Here is a 23,494-nt window from a genome sequence, read left to right as displayed (position 1 = left end):
ACTGATCATAAACATCTTGTCACTGGTATTTATATTTGTCCTAAATTAGTTCTCTTGGTAATTAATTATAATTATTGATAATTAGAAAGAAATACCTAACCTCATTTATATCACTTCATGTCACTTGACAAAAATAATCACAAATTAAAACTTTTCCCTTTAAAGGGATAGGGCTGATTCTCTGATGTATGAAAACAGTCTTTGGAAGTATTAAAAATGTACAAAAATCACATAATTCCTTCAAATATACCATAAACTAGGATTTTCACTTTATGGCAGAGTCTTAAGAATAGACGAGTCATCATCCCTTTCAAACTTGGATAATTCCTAGACACACATGAATTTGAAGGTTCAAATTTTGACTGAGCTGTGAACACTATCGGAAAATTCCTGTCTCTGAGACTAATATATACTTGTACATGGATGTCAAATTTGTCATCATAATTAGTCAAAAGTAAATCCTTTTTTTTATTATTTTTTTTCATGTAAATTTTGGAATATTGGTTGTTGAATTGCATTAACCACAAATTAATTCTTTTGGATTTAAAGGGATTAAATTATAGAGGTTTTTTCTAGGGTTTATATGTGTATCAATTGTTCAGAAGGCAGTGCCCCTTTAATATATATATTCATACTTTCCATATATATTACCTGTGAATTAAACCCTGTTCTTCGACAACCTTAATCTGTTTGTCCACATATCTGACTATTTTCATTAACTTATACTTATTGTTAAAAGACTAGTTTTCTTTCTGTTGTCCCTATTGGCCTTGTGAAAGTTCTAAGACCAAAGTGTAAGAAAAGAGTTGATTTGACCGTATTTGTAGGTTATATTGATTTGAACTCTGAAATACCTTGATTTGAATTTGAGTAAAACATCAGACTTGTGAGACATTATTTTTAAGGGTAGGGTTTGAGTGATATTAGTTAAACCTTGGGTATTTTGAGTCGTAGGTTTTCAAAAATTGTTGCTATTTTAGACATTTGCAAGGCAACCATGGGTTCAAATACTTATCTGAGTTAGATAAATTATGATACTGCAGCAACTGCTTCTACAAGTCTGTGTTGGCTTTCAACCTCATCACTTATGTTTCTATAAAAACTTTATGTAAAACTCAAAGGGGATACTAGTGCCAATAAGTGGAGGATGACCTTGAGAAAGCCTCCTGGAGTTTTCGGCCTTTCAGTTGATATAAGAGTAGGATGTTATTCTGTACTCCTCCACTAACTTGATCTTTACCTTTTAATCCAGATTGGTCAAATCGTGACAAATTCAATCCAAACAATTCAGGTGACCTTTATTGTGTGACCTTGAGTCAATAATGACAAGAATACAGATGGACAGTTGAATGTTGAGGACTATTTGTATTTCTTTTTCACCGTGTTTTTTCTCTATTTTCATTTATTTACTTGGCCGAAAGTGAAGTTGATAGCTTTTGATTAAGTGAATAGTAATTTTTGATATGCTTGACTCATTCAAGGCCCTTTTTGCTTTTAGACAAGACCACTATGCTTAGGATTATATGGTTAGATTGCTTATTTAGTAACTTGTGGAAGATTTATGAAACAATATAATACTGGTAATATTTCACTGTATATGTTCCTCATGGTAGATCTGTTGAAGTTTCCATTATTTTTTAATTTTTTGTTTTAATTTGAAATTTTACTTAAAGCAGTCATATGTTGAAACTGTATTTTGGTAACAGGTTCTCTTCTAGATTGTCAAATGAATGCCTGTTGAATAACTTTTTTTTCATTCTTTCAGATGATCCAACAGTAAACAGTTTCTAATAATTAAATATCATTGACAAAACACTTACATTTAGAAAGGATCTTACAAAACTAAGCTTTGATCTTTGTAAAAAATGATTGTAACTAACTTTATTTTCTCTTTCAGAAAGGAAGAAAGGATGTGAATCTACTGAATAATTGTAAATAATATCATATAGTGCTATATACAGTGGATTTGTATTCATTTTCTTCAGTGTTGATTGGAAATCTATTGTCGAAAGCCGGATTACACAGAATATAGATGAATGTGAATTATACAATATTGTGCAAGGGATGAATTTGATGCTAATCTAAGTTAATCTTAAAGTATGTGATACAGTTGGAAAATTTTAATAATTTTGATGAAAGTATCGAATTTTAATTTTTAAGTTTTTTATTTGAATGAAACCAAAGTTTATTGAAGGCAATAAAATGTGGGAGCAACAAGCGAATTATGAAATAACGGAGCAATTTAATGGAGCAAGCCAGGTTTTAGCAGCAGCCTTGCAACAGATGGATGGCATCATTTCTGGTAAGTTCAATATTTACAAGTCTCCATAGGAAATGTATAGGCTTAGTAAACGGATCATAATTTAAGAACATTTAGCACTAGATCCCCTTTGAAAAATCACCTTCAATTGATTGAATTTGATCCTTGATCTGTCCCATACATGATACATTCAAGATGAGGGAATAGTTGTGACTGATAGCATGTGAGAGACCACCATTGCTGATGCGGAATATAAATCTTAAAGTGATACTATGTCTTAGAATGAACATAAAATTTAAGTTCTCGAAATGGTCAATATGAGTATATATTCATCAGTTAGCTTACCTGGTGTCATAAAGTTACAACAGAATCCCTGTAAATTCTGGAAAATTGGAAAATTCATAAAGCTAAGTAATAACTGAAAAACGCTTAATATTGATATTAAGCGTTTTTCAATACTAGTTAATTGCATATTTATGGATAAGTTTTTTGGATTTATCGGATTATATAAAGTTCCTGTTATGTTATTTATGACACCAGGTATATCTACTGGCTCTTATTCGCCAAGTTTAAAATTCTTAAATCTAAGACGTAGTATCACTTGAAGTCATAGTTATTATAAATAGACATTTCTCTCCAGTATGAATCCTCACATGAACCTTGAGTTTATTGGTTATGATAAAACACTTTTTACAAACTGCACATTCATGAGGTTTTTCTCCAGTATGTACTGTCATATGTGTATTAAGTTGCCCTGTCTGAGTAAAACACTTTTTACAAACATCACATTGATGAGGTTTCTCTTCTGTATGTATTCTCATGTGAATTTTAAGACTTGATGTTATTGCAAAACCTTTTCCACAGACTTCACATTTAAAGGGTTTTTCTCCAGTATGTTTCATCATATGGATTTTATGATTTGATAAACAACTAGAACGCTTTCCACAAACATCACAAGTCATTTGTATGGTTTGTTTTCAGTATGTACCTCACGTGAACATTGAGGTTATACGCTTTGGAAAAACACCTTTTACAAACATCACAATTGTGAGATTTATTCACAATATTCGGTTTCTCTGAAGAATGAAGTTTCATGTGGGCCATTTGACTGGATGCCTCTGTAAAACACTTTTCACAAACCTCACATTGATAAGGTTTTTCTCCAGAATGTATTCTCATATGAATTTTAAGACGTGATTTAGATTTTTATTTTATTTTTTCACATAATCACCTATAGAAAAATACAGGGGAAATTCCTTCTGTGGTCTAAATGGTCTTGATTTTCTGGATTTATTTTGAGCCTGGGTTGGTTTGAAGATCCCCCCAAGAGGATAATTATAAGTTTGGTACAGTGGAGTATTTAGGGAATGGACTAATGGCCCATGCCCCCCACACCCCTCTCAAGCCTTGTCAGGATAAATTGGTGCCGGGGCTCAGATTATGTACTGTAAAAATTTGAAGAATTGAAGGCCTAGAGAACTCATTTCTCACAATTTTGAGGTGCCAAAAACGTACAAAGTCTATATCTTTTTTATTTTATACAAAGAAACTGTAATTGAATCAATCTCTGCTGAACTGAAGAAGATTTTGCTGGGACTCGGCCCCCATGGACCCCACACTATGACTGGGCTGCTGTAAAAGGTCAATTCTGAAATAAAAATTAAGCCTTCTTTATGCACAAAATTCTCAGGCCATCTGAAATACCCCGGGCCTCAAGGGAATTCGACTCTTCGACCTCACCTCAGAGAGACAGCTCATTTTTGCCCCCCTATCTGTCAATTTCTTGATTACCAACCCTTGTACATATAATAATATCAGTCCCTGATATGAGGTTTACCTGCTGAAGTAAAACATGATAGAAATAAGTAATAGCAAGTTAAGAGATGATGTGTAAATGTGTATTTAAGCAACATTGCTGAAATAAAGCTTTGAAGAAATTAATGGAAAATATAGCTATTGAATTACACTACAATTGCTAACTAAGATGAAAATTTGTGCTTTAAATATATCCAGTTACTAAATTTAATTTGGGTACGTAAGATTTCAGCCAGAAAGAAAAATGTGACTTGAGTACTTCAATTAGATACAGAAAAGTGGAGCATGAAACTCCATTTCATTTTGTATTTGATTAGCAATATGATATTATGTAAATTATGAGTTAACTGAAGCGTAAAATTAGAAATATATCTATTGAATAGTCAATATTTCATGGTTGGTTAAAACTGCCTCATGCCTGATTTGCAACAAGAGAGGCCATTATTAAATTAAATGGTGGTTTTCACACCTTTAAATTAACACATCTTTTTTTGTTGCAGTTCCAAAATGAGTTAAACAAAATTTTGTGGCAATTTGTTTTGTACCTTTTGTCGAACAGTTTCATCTCCAGCCCCTCAAGACATTGATATGTTGACACTGAGAATGATTTTTTTTGTCAAATAATTCAGATCTAAATGAGATGTTTTTGAGCCCTGATAATAAAATCCTTGATTTTGTGTGACTTTTTTCTTAACCATAGAAAATACATGTATAATATACAAGGCAGAAGTCACAATCGCTGACACAAATGAATGTAAAACATATCTGGGACTGACTGAAAACACTTTTAAACAATGATATTACAACCATATGCAGTGGTTTAAACATTCAAAATATGAAAATAGCACTGAACTCTCAAAGCACATTTGGCAACTTAAACTGAAAAATAACAATTACAAAATTTCCTGATCCATTGATAACAGAGCTAAAGCCTACACAAATGAAACTAAGTGATGAAACCTGTGTTTAATTGAAAAGCTTTCCATTATTGATGCCCCTAAGGACACTTCTTTAATCAAACTTTCCGAACTTGTCTCGAAGTGTAGACATGAGAGTAAGTTCTACTTGTCTAACTTCAGTAAAGACACAGGCTGAAAATTAGGTCAGTTGTCTGAAGATCGCACAGCGTGAAACTCTGAGTAACAACAACATGTTTTTTTAGGTTCTGTTTTAATATTTCTATACTAAATATCATGTTAGGATGAACCTCATTGATCACAAATTAAATTCTAAATAAACAGAATATTGAACTTCAAGATGTAAGAAATCTATTTATCTATTGTCAATTTAAATAAAAAAGATTTATACAAGGTCGCATACTGTTGACATTCATTTCAATCAATTACAGCATGTCATGCAGAACCGCTATGTAAGTATTGACTATGAATTGTGGGATAGCGAAACCCAAAGTAGAGTTATGAGACTGCTTATACTGCTTGTAAAAGTAATAATGATATAAATAGATTGTCTTAAGTACGCGACTTTGGTGTAAATCTTGTTAGATTACAATGGAGACCAAAAGGAAAAATAACGAAATGAAAATGTAATTTAATTTTAATTAGATACATCTATTCTAGACATATGAGGACTGAAAATAAGGCAATCTGGTAATACACACCTACCATTAATATCAGTCTATATCAGTATATATTATTATATTGTCTATATTTTAAGTTAATAATAAATAGTTTCGTGTATTACAACTATGCATCTGTTAAATTTGACATTTTCGAACATTTTGGATTAATTAGGAGTTTCGTTTTGGGTTAAATTTAATGATTTAATATGCATATATTAGAGGTGTCAAATGTTACTGTATTTGGTTTGTATTTTGTGTCTTCTACGAAATTTTCAGTGAAATATTATGTTAATGATAGGGCGATTTTTAATGCAATTCTTTGACCCAATTTATCAATCATTGCTCTGATGATGTGTCTTTCTGTTTTGTTATTTTGTCTTTTATGTGAATATTTTATTAAAATGTGATTGACCAAAGAATCATTCAGTTTCTGCTCAATTTTATCTTCCTGAAATTATTGAAACTTAGCTACCTGGTGACCAGATTAGACAACTTAGCTTGGCATTAATCTATTGCCCTTGACTTTGGCAAAATATATATCAATGTAGTGTAGACCACAGATTGTTTTATGAAATTTGGTACACTTGTGCACACTTGGTAAGTTTTTGGAAAAAGCGCCAGAGTAGTGTTTGTAAAAACAATTATTTCATTGATATCCCTGTAACAGTACATATCTGGGAATTATTCATCATTATTCATTACAACTGACAGAGGTGAATTTCCCCATAAAAATTTCAAATCCTGGGGCATATTTAATGGCTATGCTTCTTACTTTGACATTTCTCTTTTCAGGCAATGAATTTGATTTTCGAAATGACGTCACCTCAGATACAATAGCGTTCCGTAAAGCCAGACCTCTAGGACGTGCTAAAGTGTGTTATTTATTATATGATTTAAAAAGAGCTGTTGAAAGTTCCAGTGATAGACAACTCTTGTTAGACTCAATCCCAGCAGACGTCGTGCTCTATCTCAGAACATGGCTTTTATCTGATGAAGTTTGTACAGAGGTAAGTTAGATTCAAATATAATAACATTAACTTTAATGACTTCATAGCCATTTTGTTTGAATTTCCTGATTAATAACATCACTATGTAAGACTTAAGAAGTAAGAAATACATATCACAAACACCAGACAATATTATTAAATAGGCATACTTCTTTAATAAAAATAAATTGATTAAAGAATTATGCTTATTCCATAATATTGTCTCCTGTCACAATAGTTGTATACATATACATAACTGACATCCTGTGCTAGTGGATTGCTTCTGTTACTCTTCAAACCATCATCATTCATCACAATATACCTTACAATAATCCATTTTTTGTTTCTACAACCTAAAAGTGTAGAATGTTTTAAAACAGGACAGAAAAGGGAACTACAATAATAAGAGAGACTAGAATTATTTTACAAATATCTTTTCATTTTTAATGTTGTGAAGATTAACTTTATTTCATTTCATTTTAACATATATTTAAATCACCTTAATGTGACCCTTAATTTTCATATGTTCATTTTCTAGTATATTTCTATTGTCCATTTTTTTATGTTATCATTTTGTAAATATGTTATTGTAGTTGTATGTAGAAAGATCCTAGGGAAGATTGTTTTGTAAAACTGGGTTTCTAATAAAGTTATTATTATTATTAATACCTCTGAAATTATGATTATTAAGCACATCATGACATATGCAACAGCATATTTTATTTTGCAGTAAAAGAAATTAATAATTATAATTTTTGCCAATATTTATAATATATCACACCCCCCACCATATCCTTCAATTTATTTCTATCTTAAAACTACAGGTAGTAACAATGCAACTGTTTTTTTGATGATTTCTATGATGTATTTCTAACAATTTATAATCACAGTATAGTAATATCTGTTAAACAAATGTTCTTGTTTGTCTTAAAGATGCACACCTTTCTATGCAGGCTGCAAAATTTTAGTAGAACTTATATTTTACAGCAAGCTACAGTCACGTTTAAAAAATATCTGTTCTTGGAACTGATAAAAATTACAAGTACGGTAGTGTAAATGGTTGAGCATTTTGAGACTACCATGCAGTGCCTAATGTTAACGGGGATAAAGATCAAACAGACAAGCTAATATAGTACACTTTTTTGTTCATTTTTACTAATAAATTGGCATTTACCAGGACTAATGTTCATTTTCTGTCACTGAAAACCTTAGAGTCCACACAGACAACCTTACAAAGTGTCACAGGTTATCTTTTCCAGATGTGTGGTGTGTGGGGTAGGTGAATAGCAAAATATGATGCATAAAATTTACAATGCTAACTATTCAGCTGTGATATATTGTGCTTTGTCAATAACATAACTTAGCATTACCACATTAAAATGCAAAAAAGAGTCTGACAAATAAAGCTATATCAACATCCCAGTTTGACAGTAATAACAAAGCCCCATGTTTTACAATAGGTGTCGCGTGTCCTAATTACAACCACATACATTGTCTGACCTTAAAACACAAGAAAGAGAGGGTGGTGTACTAAATCATAGTATACTACCTTTAAAGATACACCTTACTAAACAATTTTATGGTATACTACTCCTTAGTTGCAATACATAATACATACAATTCATAATCTCCAAACTTTCAGTTGTATTTAATCCCCAATACAAAAAGTACTTTACAAGGCATGGAATGCCATGTGTTCAGAATGTCGTGTTGTGGAAAGAACGGTGGTCTGAACGCACCGAACAGCTTCCATTGAACCTTTTGCGCAACCTCTGACACTTCAGCCTTCTGGGTGAGGGTCAGTATTCATCAAGCATGCTACCAATCAACATCGTCATGTATAGATTTTTAACTCATTCTTTATTGTCTTCCATCGAATAAATGTAGAGTTAGTTTGTTATTTTTTTACATCAACACCATGCTTACACTCAAGGAACACCTGATGCAATTCTTCTACTGGGTTCATCAACCTGACATCCCATTTTAATTTATTTGATATATTTATTCCACAAGGTGTGTTTTTGAATACATTTCACACATAGATTTAGACATTTTACAGATATATCCTAAATCACCAGGTATTTGAGAGCATTAAAATTAATTAATTTATCAAACCTTTGTTGGATTGATGCAAAGACACCATTAATAACAATTATTATATAAACAGTACACTAAGACAAGCAACCATACAACATACAAAGAAATATAAAAATACTATTTGAATCAAATGAATTTTGAGAGATCACAGTAAGCATCAGTAGTGCTGTGCAGTCCTGTCTTTGAGTCTGTTTCTATACAGGTTTGACAAATAAGGATTCATTTATGAATATTAAGTTCTTGTAAGAGAATATAGGTAAAAATGTTACTTTAATCTATAAGATGTAACCCAGAATCCCAAAAAATCTCACCTACAAGTCCTTTAAATAAAAAACATCCCTTAAGAATGTATGATATAGACACCATACGACTTATATACTGGTATATTTCCTCCAGATGTTCATTATCAACTCACTAACGGCCTAGCACTGGCCGGCCACCACTTTTACTACTGGAGCTGATATCACTCATACATCTTTTAATCTAGACCAGTATTCATTCAACATTCCATCATGGAACCACTTTAAGTGCTAGGATATTGACTTTCGAATATGTGATATGGATATACTTTCGTAATGGATATATAGTAACGTAACTTAAAAGTAAGTATACTAGTCACAATGGGCATTATGACATGAGTATATATTTATATATGCTGCCATCTCTATTTTTGATAAGATGTCATGTTTTTTTTCTGAGAGATACAGGCTTAAATGAGAATTGTCTGAAATCAGTTGACCTAATATTTTGTGATCCAATCCTGTAGCTAAACTAGACTAAGGCATTAAGAATAGTTTTCAGTACATTTCTGTTATATTTCTTATATGATCAGTAACAGGAACAATGTGACTATTTACTGTGCAAAAAGTAAAACTTGACATTTTTTGACATATACTTCTGAAATAAAAAAATGCTTTCAGACTTTCCCTAGTCATTAAATAAAATGTAAGTGTGAATATGTCTGTATAAATGTTAACCACTTTCGGAAAATTAATTGTTATGTCAGAAAAGATCAGTTTTCAATTTGCTATATCCCATATCAGGTATTTTGATTTGATCATGTGTCTGTCAAGTCTGATTGTAGCTATAAATTGTCTGGTAGTGTTGTCAGTCTGTGAATATATTCTGTTAGAATGATCTGAGTTTGTTATATGAAGGTATACATTACTAAAACAATACATCCTGCTAGGTCATGCTACATTACATTCCATGATACAGTTAGTGACTCTACCTACTAACACAGTTCTGTCTATTGTTGTTCATTGACATGGGCCAGTGTTAGTCTTCCATTCATGTGCTTTGTGTCATTCATTAAAGTATTTCATCAAAGTTATTAATATTAAGCGATAATACAGAAATTAATGTGGCTGGTTTCATTACAGATACATGGCCTGCTTTAGACTACAAGAGCATCAGAAGTCATTCTGAGACTGTTTTCTATTCCTTTCAGAGTTCACATGCATGTTGAGTATATTTTTGTGTAAAGAATGACTGGAATTGGCCATGATGTACTTGTGGATTTTTCAATCTGGTTTACTTTTAAGAGTGAGAATGCAAGAGTGTCTTCTGAGTGTTTCAGAGGGGACAATAAACTGAGGTCCTTAATGCTATAGTTTGTGCAGATCCCTTGACAGTTGAAAATAGAAAAAGAGAAGGCTAATGCTGTTGTCCTGACAAAATTTATCTTATAGTACATTGCACAATGAATCACTCTTCATTTCATTTCTCTTATGCATGCAGATCTTATAACAGGTATTTGCCTGAGAGCTACCTGTAAATTGGCAGATAAATCTGTTAAATATATACAATGAATAACTGATATTTATATTCTCTATAGATTGATATGTTTTACAAATAAACCAGTACATTTATCATATTTATTTATTATTAGTAAACATAACAACATTGTTTTCTATGGTGGCTCATTTAGGACTTTTGACATATTCTTTTTTGTAATTCATTTGTCTGAATTGATTTAGTTATACAATATAATATTCGAGACTTTGACCAGGATTCCTTTAAAATTGGCATAAATTATTCCGGATTATTTTCACAACATACCAGAAGGAAAGAACCAATTCCAGAAGAGCAGATTGTACCTTATTGATTGATTTCACAGAGTTGCTTGATCGAATAAAATATGCTTAGTGCTTGAAGGAATTATGTTTTTGTGTATAAAATCATTATATGAAGGGTTCACCTATTGTGTTCATTGAACTGGATGCTTTACTCATTTTACATTGGGTTGGGCTCTATTGTTAGGTGCTCTGCTTTATTACACTGAATGCTTCATTCAATAATGTTAGTATCTTGACCAAATTATTTTTGATTTTCAAGATGATTATTGAAGGTAATTAATTAACTATCATGGATCTTTCACTTATCTCAACACGTGTCCTACATAAACCACTATAGTTGAGGAAAGTAATAAATCTGTACCTAAACTTAGCCTAAAACTATGGATTTAGTAACTTGACTTAGAAGGTGTAGACTAGAGGCTGGACAGTCAAACCTTAAATGATTTTCTTGTGCTAGATTTTGTACTAAAAGTGGTGTTTGATACATATATGAACTGAAATGTAGATAATAATTATATTTGAATAACTATGTTGATTCAGATTGGATATTAACTACAAACATTGTTTATATGGAATTTATAATGTGGAAAATTTCAACTTCTATCAAAATGTGAAATAAATGATTAAAATAAGCACTAACTCTTAATAAATTGGATGTAAAATGTGGTATATTTTAAAGGTATATGTTTTAGAATAATAATAAGTAAACTTCATCTAAAGCACATCTCATGCAATCAAGAAATTACCCTTATATTGGCTGATATATTTATGTATCAAAGTTGCATGGAGATCCTTTCCTATATCTTGTTGATCTATCAGTTACAGTACGGTATTTCTAGTCAGATTGTTGATGGCTATATCTAACTGTGTTGACATCTGGAAGTGGTAAAGCAGCAGGAAACCACTTAAATCTCACATTTTCACAGCATAACAGAGCCCTAATATATTGGATTTTGTAAGTTCTGAAGGTTTATGTAAAACTTTTAAAGGGTGTAGTAGCACAATCCAAGTTAAAATGGAGCATTCTAGGTGGATTTAAAATCCATAATTGAAATAAAAGGATACTGTTTTGTTGTCATTTCAAAAGTAAGGCGTTTGCCTCTTTTGTTTCCACTATGTTACATTTCCATGTGTTGGTTAGTTACAGCTGAAGGTAAACAGTATGCATATACATACTCCTAAGAGAATCCGTGTCATTCTTGTATCAACACTACAGATATGTTTTGAATGTATCTTTTACATCTGGAATGAGTATAATTGTGAGGAACCACTTAACTTGAGCAACCTTTTCTGGCATTGTTAACTGGTGTTCCTAATCATTCTCTGAAAAAAGTCATTTGAAAAAGCCATGTTAATATTCCAAACACCATTTTAGCAATCTTTTTTGGGACCTCTTCATGTAGACTGAAGATTGCTTCCAAATTAAAGATGAGACCAGGTCTGATTATTGAAATCAAAATGTATGTTGATGTTGCATTTCTAGTAGGTATTGACACTGTAAGTTGTATGTATGACATTAAAAATGCAACTTTTAAATACACAATTTTATTGAAATTGTTTAAAATATGATTTTGAATGAAATCCAATTGTCAGTCTTATCTTGTTTCCCCCTGTCTGTGATGTAGGTCAGGCATGTGTCTAGTTATGTGGACAATAACTGAGGCTCTGTGTGCTACAGCCTGAAATTGAAAAAGGACAAAATCTTTTTCATTGTACATTGCATGGCATTGGCCACCCACATTAGCCAAAACTGGTGCATTAAAGTAGAACTTAAAACTTCATTTCATATCATTTCCACTTGTCTTATATTTTAGGTTTTATACAATGCCTTGATATTAGTTGTTGTTTTTGTTCGCCAGTTTTCTATTTTGGACTGCTTGACATTCTAGAAAATGTTTATTTACTCGATTCCGAGTGTATTTACCTAATTCTTGGTGTATTTCAGTTGTTATCAACATGTTACAAGCATTGTAACCTTAACATACCTTTGATAACTAGAATTGACTAGGGGTTTATGTATGCCAAATTGATAAGTTTCCACTCATCTCTTCCAGACAACTGTTGTTTCAACCAGATTTAACTAGCAAAATCAATCACCCTAAAGTATTATCAAAAGAGAAAATTGTAGCTTAGTTGTATATAAACTGCTCTGAAATTCATATTTTTATACGCCCACATCTCTCTATGTGGACGTATATTGTCGGCAGCCCTGTCTGTCCGTAGATTTTTTGATGGAATCAAATGAAATTCGGTATGTGTATACATATTCATAAAACGAAGATCAAGTTCAAAATTGAGCTATTTTCGACCATTAGAAGCAGAGTTATTGCCCTTGCCCCAAAATCTTGAATATGCTATACTCTCTTAGTTTTCAACCGATTTTGATGAAACTTAAAATGGATGTTTCGTTTTTACCATCCGCATGACGTGATGGGCATATATGGCTGTGGTCCACTATCTTTTTCCTTGCGCTAACTGAATGAAATTTCAATATATCGGCAGAAAACACTGATTTTTACCAAAATTCAATTTGAATTGTGAATAAAGCTAATCCATGCATTATGAACATGTAGGAAGTTTTAAGATTCATATCCTGATCATTAGAATTATTTCAGAAGACTTTTTCCCAAGTTTATAAATCTTGCTTAAAAATCAACAAATCTGGGAATAAATTTTGGAAGCTCTGCAGGAAATTCCCGAATTTTCTCATAGACACTGTACATTCATAATATTAATTGAAATAATGAACTCTATTTTAGAAGGAAATCTATGTATAAAATGATTCAGTTTTAATCAGTTTAAGCTGACCGTATCTGAAGTAGCAGGAATTCCATTAAAATCTATTTTTAGATACAAGGGTGTTCCCTGTTTTATCAATTTTATAAAATATGGTGTCTATATCAATGTCAGACTATTATAAAGTTTTTAATAAGTAGTGATAGAGTACTGGTATATGTATTATATCAGGATATAGTTTTTAATGAAGGAATATACTCTAGGTCACAAGCTTAAGGTAAGTTCAATTCTAGTATAAATACATTAATGAAAATCAAATCATTTAAAAGTAATTGGAAAGCGAACAATTTAATTTTTACATGAATATTTTATTCAGTCTGTCTACTTATCTGTTGGCAGTGATCTTTTATGGTTATTTAAAATTTTTATAGTTTTGTTCAAGAACAGGGACATCTTGTAGAATTGTAGAATCTTGTAGAATTTTGTAAAATCTTATAGAATTGTAGAATATTGTAGATTCTAGTAGAATTGTAGATTCTAGTAGAATTGTAGATTCTAGTAGAATTGTAGAATCTTGTAGAATCTTATAGAATTTTGTAGAATCTCGTAGAATTGTGGATCTCACAGTGAGGACAAAAATGTGCTATGACTTTTGTCTTAATATATCAACTACTGAATTTCATATTAGGTTCGTGTAGGCTGCACATTGCGACTTTTTGTCATAATTTCAAATTCTTATACTTCTCTATTATGTCCAATGGATCCTTGTGGAGTCTTTTCACTTTGTGGATTGACATACATTAAACTACTTTTCAGTAGCACCAGATGTATAATCTCAATATAAATGTTTATAAATAAAAGTTTAAAATAGTATAGTTTTTAGGAGGCAATGCCAATATCCTGAGAATCTGATGATTTTTAATAGTTTCGGAATTTATTGAACACTAAATCTGTAGAATGGCCAATATTTAACCACTTGAAAAAGTGCCAACTTCAATAAAAAGTTTAAGAATATTGTTGATAAACAGAATTCTTCAGATTCAGATTATTATACTGCAGGTTTTGCAATGCAAAGGACACCTGTGCTTTGAAATGTACATTTTATTGATCAAATATGGTACACAATACTAGGATGAATAATATCATATCATATCAGCACCATATAATAGAACTTTTCTTGATATTAATATATCAATATTTTAAGATGACAAAATTTGTATGTCAAACTGTTTAATTTGCTCAATAAGGGTTCAGTAAGTATAATGCTGAACCTATGCTATTAGTCTAATATGGTGATCAAAGGTAGGATGTAAAACTCCATTTAAGTTCAGTTTTGTTTATATTTGATAGAATTAGATAATTTAAGTAATCCATTATCACTTTATAAACCTGTCATGTAAATATTATAAACATTGAGTAAGAAAAATGTTTTGAAGACTGGTGGAGGGACTGGTTCTTGTTAAAATATCAGTCAGATTTGGACTTGTAAGGAAACTGGTTCACATTTCAGTTAAGTTTCATGTTTGAGGTGTTAAAGTAAAAAACGATCAGACTATTAAACTTAGTTAGTTGAGGTTTTATTTCAATCAAAATTTGATCAATTCAAGTGGGTTTTGAGCGAAGTGAGATGAAATAGAGGCACCTTTAAATCACTTAGTGAATTGAGATGAAAGTGAGAGTCATTATTAACTTTTTGTGAATTAAGATGAAAATCTCTTAAAGAGTATTTGGCTGTAATTTATTAAATAAAAGCTCCAAGCTATTAAGTAATTATCAAGTTTCATGACTTATTAAATTCTGTATTAGTGTTTATTGATATGGCTAGGAATTTTAAATGCTTTTGCACCAATTTGGATTTAAATGGAAAATGCCAGGTAAGCCTATTTTGAAATGTCTAACAGCTAATTCAAAGAACCTTCAGGAAACTAACATAATTATAAGCCTGCAGATCAAAGTTTGACTTCAGTCCATAAGCTGACAAGTGTGCACAATCTGGAAGTTAAAAATCTTCTGGAGTAAAAGCCAGAGTTATGGACTAATTTGCAAGCCATTTTCAGTGCTTCTCAAAGTTGGCCCAGCATTTGTTTTCAAACTCTACAACCAATGTGACATCCTGAAATGGTGATTTTCAAGTGCTGTTTTATTTGTTAGTTCCTTAAACATAAGACAAACATTATGTTTGGTGAACTCTCTGAAATGACTGCTAAGTTGACAAAGCTACATCTGGTGCTCCCATTGTATCCCATTTACGTGGTGGATCTCAACTTGTTTCAATATTGAGGAAGAAGATTGAATCCCCATTCTGATATGGATTGAGGCAATGGCCAGTTGATTCTATAATGAAAACAACAAGGACTACAGTATATCTTTCACAAGAGTTTGATACATTTTAGAAACATTATGAGGCTTGTTGGCTCATGCACATATGCTATTGTTTGTTATACTCCTGACAAATTCAGATTTAAGAATTTAATACAGACGGACTCAGCTTGTAACCACAAGACTTCTATACAATTAAACATTAGCTTGTTTTATATTTTTCTGTAACACCAATAATTTGGACCTCAAGATTTCTGGTTGTTCAACTGGTTATATCCTTTTGAAATAAGAAAATATGTGTAAGAAAATCAAGTTTTAAGTATATATTTTGTGTTATAACTACCATACCATGCGCTGATATTTTGTCAAGTTATGGAATGGAATGTGATTACTAGCTTTAAGCTTTTTGATTAGAGATACAAAATATCATATGAACGTGATTTGATTTTACAGAAAAGGTATGCGTCTGCCAAACCCCTGTCTTTAAAGTTTTTGCATCATACAAAAGAAACTCTGGCCCTTATTTCACTGTATAATTTGTCTGTAAAGGAATGAAGAATTTAAAATATTAGAATGTAAATTTATGGTCAACTTCTGTACATCTGCCTCCTTTATCAATTCTTATTCAAATGCAAATTACATCTTAACACATCTTTTGGACTATTTTGTACACTAAGACTTTGATAAGTGCACTTACACTAAAATCTTATTGTAAACAGTTCACTATTCAACACTTTTAAAGTTTAAACAATCCTCATACTAGTCTTATTTTAATTCAGTTGAAAAGTTTTTGAATTAATTCTCTTATTGACTGTAGTTTGGGTGTTACTAGGTTATTGTATGTTTTGAAACGTGGCATCAATACTTTCTGTGGTAATTTAAGAAAATGGCCCAATTTTAATGTACCGGTAGTTTATTTCACAAAAGCTAGTACCTGTTAAAATGGTTTTGTGTCAAATATTGGAGTGCTTAATTGCATAAGGTCAAAAAACTTATTGTCCATGTATTATTTAACACAGTTCATAACAGAACCCAGGACAGATTAGAGCTGTCAAGTTTTATGATTTGTAGAATTCAAACTTATTGATTGTATTAATATTTGATGTTTGCCATTGTGACAAGGAAATTGAAGCATGCATGATTAAAACTTTGAAAATTGTTAATTTGATGTATTTTATTTTTAGTATGGATTACCGAGATTTTAGAAGGTATTCCTCTTATCAGAGTTTACCAATTCATAATTCAAGGGAGGTAAGCAGTGTTAATCTAACTGCCTGCAGACCACTATTATTGAATAGATCTTTATAGTCTATAATGTAGATTTTATAACCAGTTAATGAATGAACCTTCTATTCTAATGTAATTTGATATATAGCATGTTTCTTATGAATGTATTAAAATTGGTCCTGAAGAAATCCAATGTTTTGTATTTGCATACTTCAACCTTAAGAAATGGACACAGCGTCAGTATGCTTGTGACATGAGAGATTTTGAGTATTGTTTTTTAGTAGATTTTAGAGAAGAGAGTCAATTAGTAAAGAGGGAAGGGAGGGAATTGCTTTCACCAACCAATAGCTGAGATAATTCGTTTAGCAACATTTAGGGGTAGAGATCACATTAATTAATGGTACACAATTTTATGGTGTTCTGTTATTTAATAGCTGAGACAGTGTTTGCTTGTAAAATTGCATGTTGTATCATTTGATCTTGACCTGCTGTACAGTTACAGCAGTACCTTGTATAATTCTCTGATTCCAGTGATTTACAGTATGGAAGAGTCATCGTTATTTGACATGATGATTCCTTAAAGGCTTGTTAGATATGAGAGACCACTCGGCTCAAAATCCAATTTCAATACATACAAATGTTAAATTTTTGATACAAATGTTCAGTTTAGCCTTCAAAGAAAAAGAATTCATAAATGAAATTTGCACAGTTAAGCCTTGAAATGTTGAAAAAGGAAATTTATTTATGGAATTAAGAATGTTGGATTTGGAGCTGATCGCTCTTCCATAGTTAGATAATATACCTCCAACGTTTTGATAAATACTTGTGAGCATGTGACGGCTGTATACATTTTAAATGTTTATATACTCACCTTGATTTTGATATAAATGACTTTTCTCATATATCTGACATTTATAATATAATGTTAACATTTAATATTATATACTCTTGATATTTCCTCCTATATAATAACATAAAACTATAGACCTTATTCACACCTCGTTTTTGAGACACAGTAAACAACGTTCATAACCCAAATTAAGTCATCCATTGATAAGATGGGATTGGAGAAGGGGGGCTTTAAAAACGCCAAAGTGGTGATTTTACTGCAATGACATAACGTTACCTTTTCGTTTGCGTTAAGAGCCTTGTTTCTGGATTCAATATGGCTGACGCGTAAATATTTATACTGATGACATCTAAATCTCAATCCATCAGATCTGTATTCTGGTCACTTAAAACTCCTATTCTACCTCATTCTCTTTTCTGCACAACACCAAATCTACAAATAGCTATGTAACCCCTGATTGGCATAAAAAAAATGAACCCACCCTGATAAGATAGAAAATTTTCTTTTACAAACAAAATGTGCCATAAAATGATGCAGGATGTTTTGACCATTAATCTGATATTTCATTTGACATCAATACTTGAAATGTTTTGCATGTGCATCCAATTTAATGATACTAAAATAGAGTTATGTCTAGCCCACCTATAAGCATGTGTTTTTCTTCAATAGGATATGATGTAATTCCTATAATGTTCTTCAATTAACACCTACAAACATGGCTACAGATAGACAGCCTGTGGCTACAGATATTTTCATGCATGTGCCACAAATATTCTTGAATTCAACTAAAAGAAATGCCTTGAACTTGTACATGGATTCAAAAAAGTCATGGAATTGTACTTCAAAATCCTGTTTCTTTACCATCTTTCATGCAAGTGCCATTTGTTTCTTGAATTTATTCAAACTGAAACTATTTGAACTTCTATTCAAAAGAGGCTGGGAAATGTGTCCTCTACAGGACCACATGTTCATCTTTTTTTAGGTGCTTCCAAATAGCCAAGAACCACACAAGACCATAGTATATGGAAGCAAAGGAGACAAATTTATCACTTTTGTATCTGTTTTTCCACTTGAAGCCAGCAATAGCCTCATTTTAACTTGGATTGTGCTATGGCCTTTCCAAAACCAATGTTTCACTGTTTCACTATCTGAATATTTGTCTCACCCCTTAACACAATGCAATACAAGATCCACAGAGCACAAATTATAGATTCAATGGTTATCTATATTAAAAAACCTTATCTAAATAAATAAATAGATAGTTAAAGATCATTTTAGTGCATTTCAAGAAATCTAATGGCTCTTTTGACCTTTATCAATAAAGAGTTCAGTTGTACCACACCTTATCTTTGATGTCCAGTTGGTATTTACTTTAAACAAGTTTTTAACATCTCAATCCTGGTTTTCTACCTGAAACTAACCCAGTCTTTATCAGTTAGATTCAAATACATGATATTAAATGTTGAGTGCTGTTACAGATCTGTTCCGTCCAGTAAAAGTTCACAGGATTCTTGTACATTGTACTTTTCTCAGCATCTGAAACTTTCTTCTCGAATCAATTTGTGGTGTTATACATCTATCTATATGGTGAAGAAATTAGAGTTGAGAAAGATCCTTAGAAACAGAGTTATTGTCCTTGTCCCCTTATTATGACAATGCATGGCTATAACATTCAAACTAATTTTATACACCCACATGGAATTGTTGAATTAACAACAGTTTTTGAGTTATTGCCCTTGACTTAGTTAAAATACGTAAAAGTTTGTTTTGTGAGCACAATTAAAACAACAGTTTCATTCGATGGAAGATCTGTCAGGTAGTTAAATTCATATTTAAGTCACTAAAGACTGTTCTTATTTCTAACAGCATGTAATGGGAGTACATTACCTTGCCTGGCAAGCTATCTTTATAAAAGTTTCCTCTACTTATAGCCATGGTGTAGAAAAGTAGGATGTAAAACTCCATTCATTTCATTTCTGCTTAAAGCCACAAACATGACAGTAGACTTCTTGTCTTGGAAATGGGGAACTAGTAAAAATATTGGACTTTAGGAGTACAAGCATTGTAAGCTAACTCACTGAATGATTGCCAAGAATTTTTCTACAATTTCTCTTCATCCAAAAGATTTATTTTACATCTGAAAACCGTCTCAAACAGCTTAATAGACATAGAATATAAGCTTGGCATTTCCTTTAAATGTGAAAAGTTATGTAAATAATGGTCTAAGTTGTATATAATCTCATGTAAGACTACAGTGTTCCATCCTGCACTTGCATATATGTTAGTGCTTTTAATCTTGTTCAACTTCTATAAATACATGTAAATATTAATCATTAAAGATGAATTCCCACCTGTGGTTTCCTGTGGTTTCCTGTGGCTTCTATTAAGTTACTGATATTCTGTCTGTTGTAAGCTCAGGGGTTACGTTAAGACTTTAAGATCTCATCTATGATGGGTGCATAGTTCCAAAATAACACCATTACCATGTCAACAAGACACATTCCACTCAGAAGGCTAGTTTGGATTAATACAGATATATAAAAATCAATCGCCCCCCAAAATATGAAAATGCTATTACTCTGTTACCACTCTACTAATCCTCTTGAAAGTTTCTTGTTTAAGAACTACATGACAAAGTTACAGTGAATTAAAGGTCTTTTTTAAAATAGAAATACTGATGCATAAGATCTATAGCAATTCCGTGTTCCTCATTGGATGGTAGCATCTCTTTATTGAATGATGGGAGCGATCTTTAATCTAATTCGTCCATTTGGCATGTATTTATTCCACCTAGAATGTTAACATGATTGAGACTGATTACGCAGGTAGCACGATTCCTTTTTATCTTCATCACAGACTGATTCCTTCCAAATCTCTGATAAAAGGTCAAGGGTCAAGAGAGCTCCTATAGGTCAAAGGTCAAAAGATAATAAAAGTTAGTTAGATATTGTGAGTTATTGATGTAGAGGTATAATAATATTATGAATGGCACTGGAATCATATTATTTCCTGTAATCGGATGCTGTTTTTCACCTTTTTCAGATCAACAGGAATATATTTGTGATCTGCCCAGATGGTTGATCTTAGGATCTAATCTTGTGATTTTTTTACATTATTTTATGACTTCTTTAGTGAATAAGATCGTTGTTTAAAAATTATTTACTGTTATAAAAGTTTTATGATAAAATGTTAAAGTGCTCCTGTTGAATTGTAAGGTGTTTTTGAGGTTGGTGAATTGGATTATGACTTGGATGACAAAAAATAGTGAATGTGAATATACTTAGAATTCTTCCAATATTCTGATGGTTGATGTTCTGAAATTTAATGGATGATTGTAATTTTCTAGCTGTGGTCAATTTTATTTTTGTTCAAGAAAGTCATAGAATCCTGTGTGTTTGTCAAAATTTGGAAAATTGATAAGTAAAATGAAAACTATCCTGGTGGTTTTCGATAGAATTTCATTTTCAAAGCTGAAAATTTTAAGTCTTCAGACAAAAAGGTCATCGAAACCTATCAAATATATTGAAAGTCAATAGGATTAGATGATTGTTCCAAATAATCTAAAGTAGATTTTAATTGGTCAAAGAAAGACACAAATCTTCCAGTCAAGTATCCATCTTGTATGGGAAAAGTCTCGTTAAATTCCCATCAATATGTTTCAAAGATTTTTTTAAGTGTTGTAAGAGGTTTGACTTGATTAATTGTTTCCGCGAGAGGCGAGACATTTTCCTACTTGGAGTAAAATTTTCAAATTTTCATGTAAATTTGGTGATGTGGAGAGCTAGTGAAAGTTGGAATGAAAATGAATTTTACGTTTACCTTTTATTGGATTTAATTTTGGATTCACCACAAGGAGAAATTAGTCTTAGTGTAACTTTGGATTTATTGGATTTTCTTGCTATGGCTAATTTTGACAATTCCCCATTAGGACGACCTCCTCCTGTACCTCGCTCTGATGGTGTGTTAGTTCGTCCATCATCAATAGCAACAGATCAGATATCACCACGACGACAACATAGAGAGTATAATCGTAGACGACATTACAGTGTAAGAATTTACTTTTCTTTTACAACAGATTATGTAGAATATTTATTAATTGGTTAAATGTTTTGTTAAAAAAACCACTGGTACCCTAGAATTAGTATTTACTCTAGTCTATTGGTCATCTGGATGGTTTGTTTCAAAAATCCATGGAGATGAATTTTTAAACGCCTTCCAATACAAAATTGTCTGGAAAAGGATTCTTTTGGCAGTTGGTGTAATGCTGAATCCAGAAGTAATAGAATACTATCCTGATGATGATTTCAAAATGACTAAAGCAGAACTTCATGCTTTGCCTCTGTGGCATGGTTCATCCAAACCAATATAATCTATCCACCTGTTCTACTATTGAGGTAACATTTGATACCTGACCTAATTTTTTTTTATGAAATTAAAGATATACTTATTAACATCTGAAAATTCAATTATGATTATACATATAAAAACTTGGCAACCATAATATTAAAATTATATCTTACTGTAGAAATCATCTCTTGAAATGGTTCTACATATTGAGAGAATGTGCTCTTGGTTACAGAAGAGCCTTGGAAGTACAGGGTCTGCACATTGCATTGTTTTACCTTCCATAAGCCCATTCCACAGCCTTACTGAACATTTTGTATGGAAAGAATCAATCAATTTTGAGTTCAATTTCCATCTGATATCTTGAACCAACTGGAAACATTTGGTGACTAGACATTTTGGTACAAGAAAATATTTTGATACTCCACAGTCTCTCTTTCTGGTAAAATTTGGCAGGTATTTCAAAGTTACACTGTTTATAAATCTATTGAATACATGCGGGCTGTGACCTAGATTTAAAAGCACCTGCAATTTGTACTGATATGGTAAGATTGGGTTTCTGGATTTTGAAATCTTTAAAGCCAACACATCTCACAACTCTCAGCAGTTTCTGTAAACCCAATGGTTCAATTATCTTTTTATCTTTAGCTTTTAAGTGTGTTTCAAAGAGGCACATAATGTCATTTATAAAATATATATTGAAGCTAATTGTTGATAATTCTCAATTGCACTTTTAACCTTGTTGGTAGAACTTTGCTTTCAAATTTTAGTTTTTGATTTGCTTTTAAGTCAAAATGGACAAATGAAAAATTCAATCGGTAAGTGTATCTTCAACCAATCCCTTCGTTAGAGTGCCGCCTTCAAGGGTTGGGCCCCAGCAAGTGAGAATACGGCCCTAAAAATTGACCTCTCTCAAACCCTTCTTCAGTTCAGCAAAGATAAATTAATTTGCAGTGCCTTCAACTGGTTTTTCTCTTCTCATGTATATTATGAATTTAATTATCCTTTCATCAGACATGATGATCCTGATCAATATGAATTCAACCTGTTGTTGCCAATTTTACTGTTGTTCGTACAAACTTTTTAAAGTAAGAACTTTGGCGTCTCAGAATCGTCAGAAATGTGTTCTCCAGGCTGTCTTCAACCTTTGATATTTCCTGATGAATTATTGAATTTGTGAAATTGTTGAATTCTCTCCACTCT

At 31.7% G+C, this 23,494-nt stretch overlaps 1 protein-coding gene across 1 annotated transcript; it reads right to left on the bottom strand.

The window, feature by feature from the left end:
• Positions 1-2,901: 2,901 nt before the first annotated feature.
• On the bottom strand, positions 2,902-3,225 carry LOTGIDRAFT_99767 (hypothetical protein; the record flags this gene model as incomplete). The annotated part of the gene is made up of 1 exon (XM_009053551.1): positions 2,902-3,225. A coding segment is annotated over one exon (324 nt), but the record flags the coding sequence as incomplete, so codon positions are not given.
• Between the last annotated feature and the right edge of the window lie 20,269 nt (positions 3,226-23,494).

This window comes from Lottia gigantea (genome assembly GCF_000327385.1).
Source record: "Lottia gigantea unplaced genomic scaffold LOTGIsca_2, whole genome shotgun sequence".
NCBI lineage: Eukaryota > Metazoa > Mollusca > Gastropoda > Lottiidae > Lottia > Lottia gigantea.
Note: the sequence above shows the minus strand (reverse complement) of the source record. Positions and strands in the feature narration are given on the sequence as shown.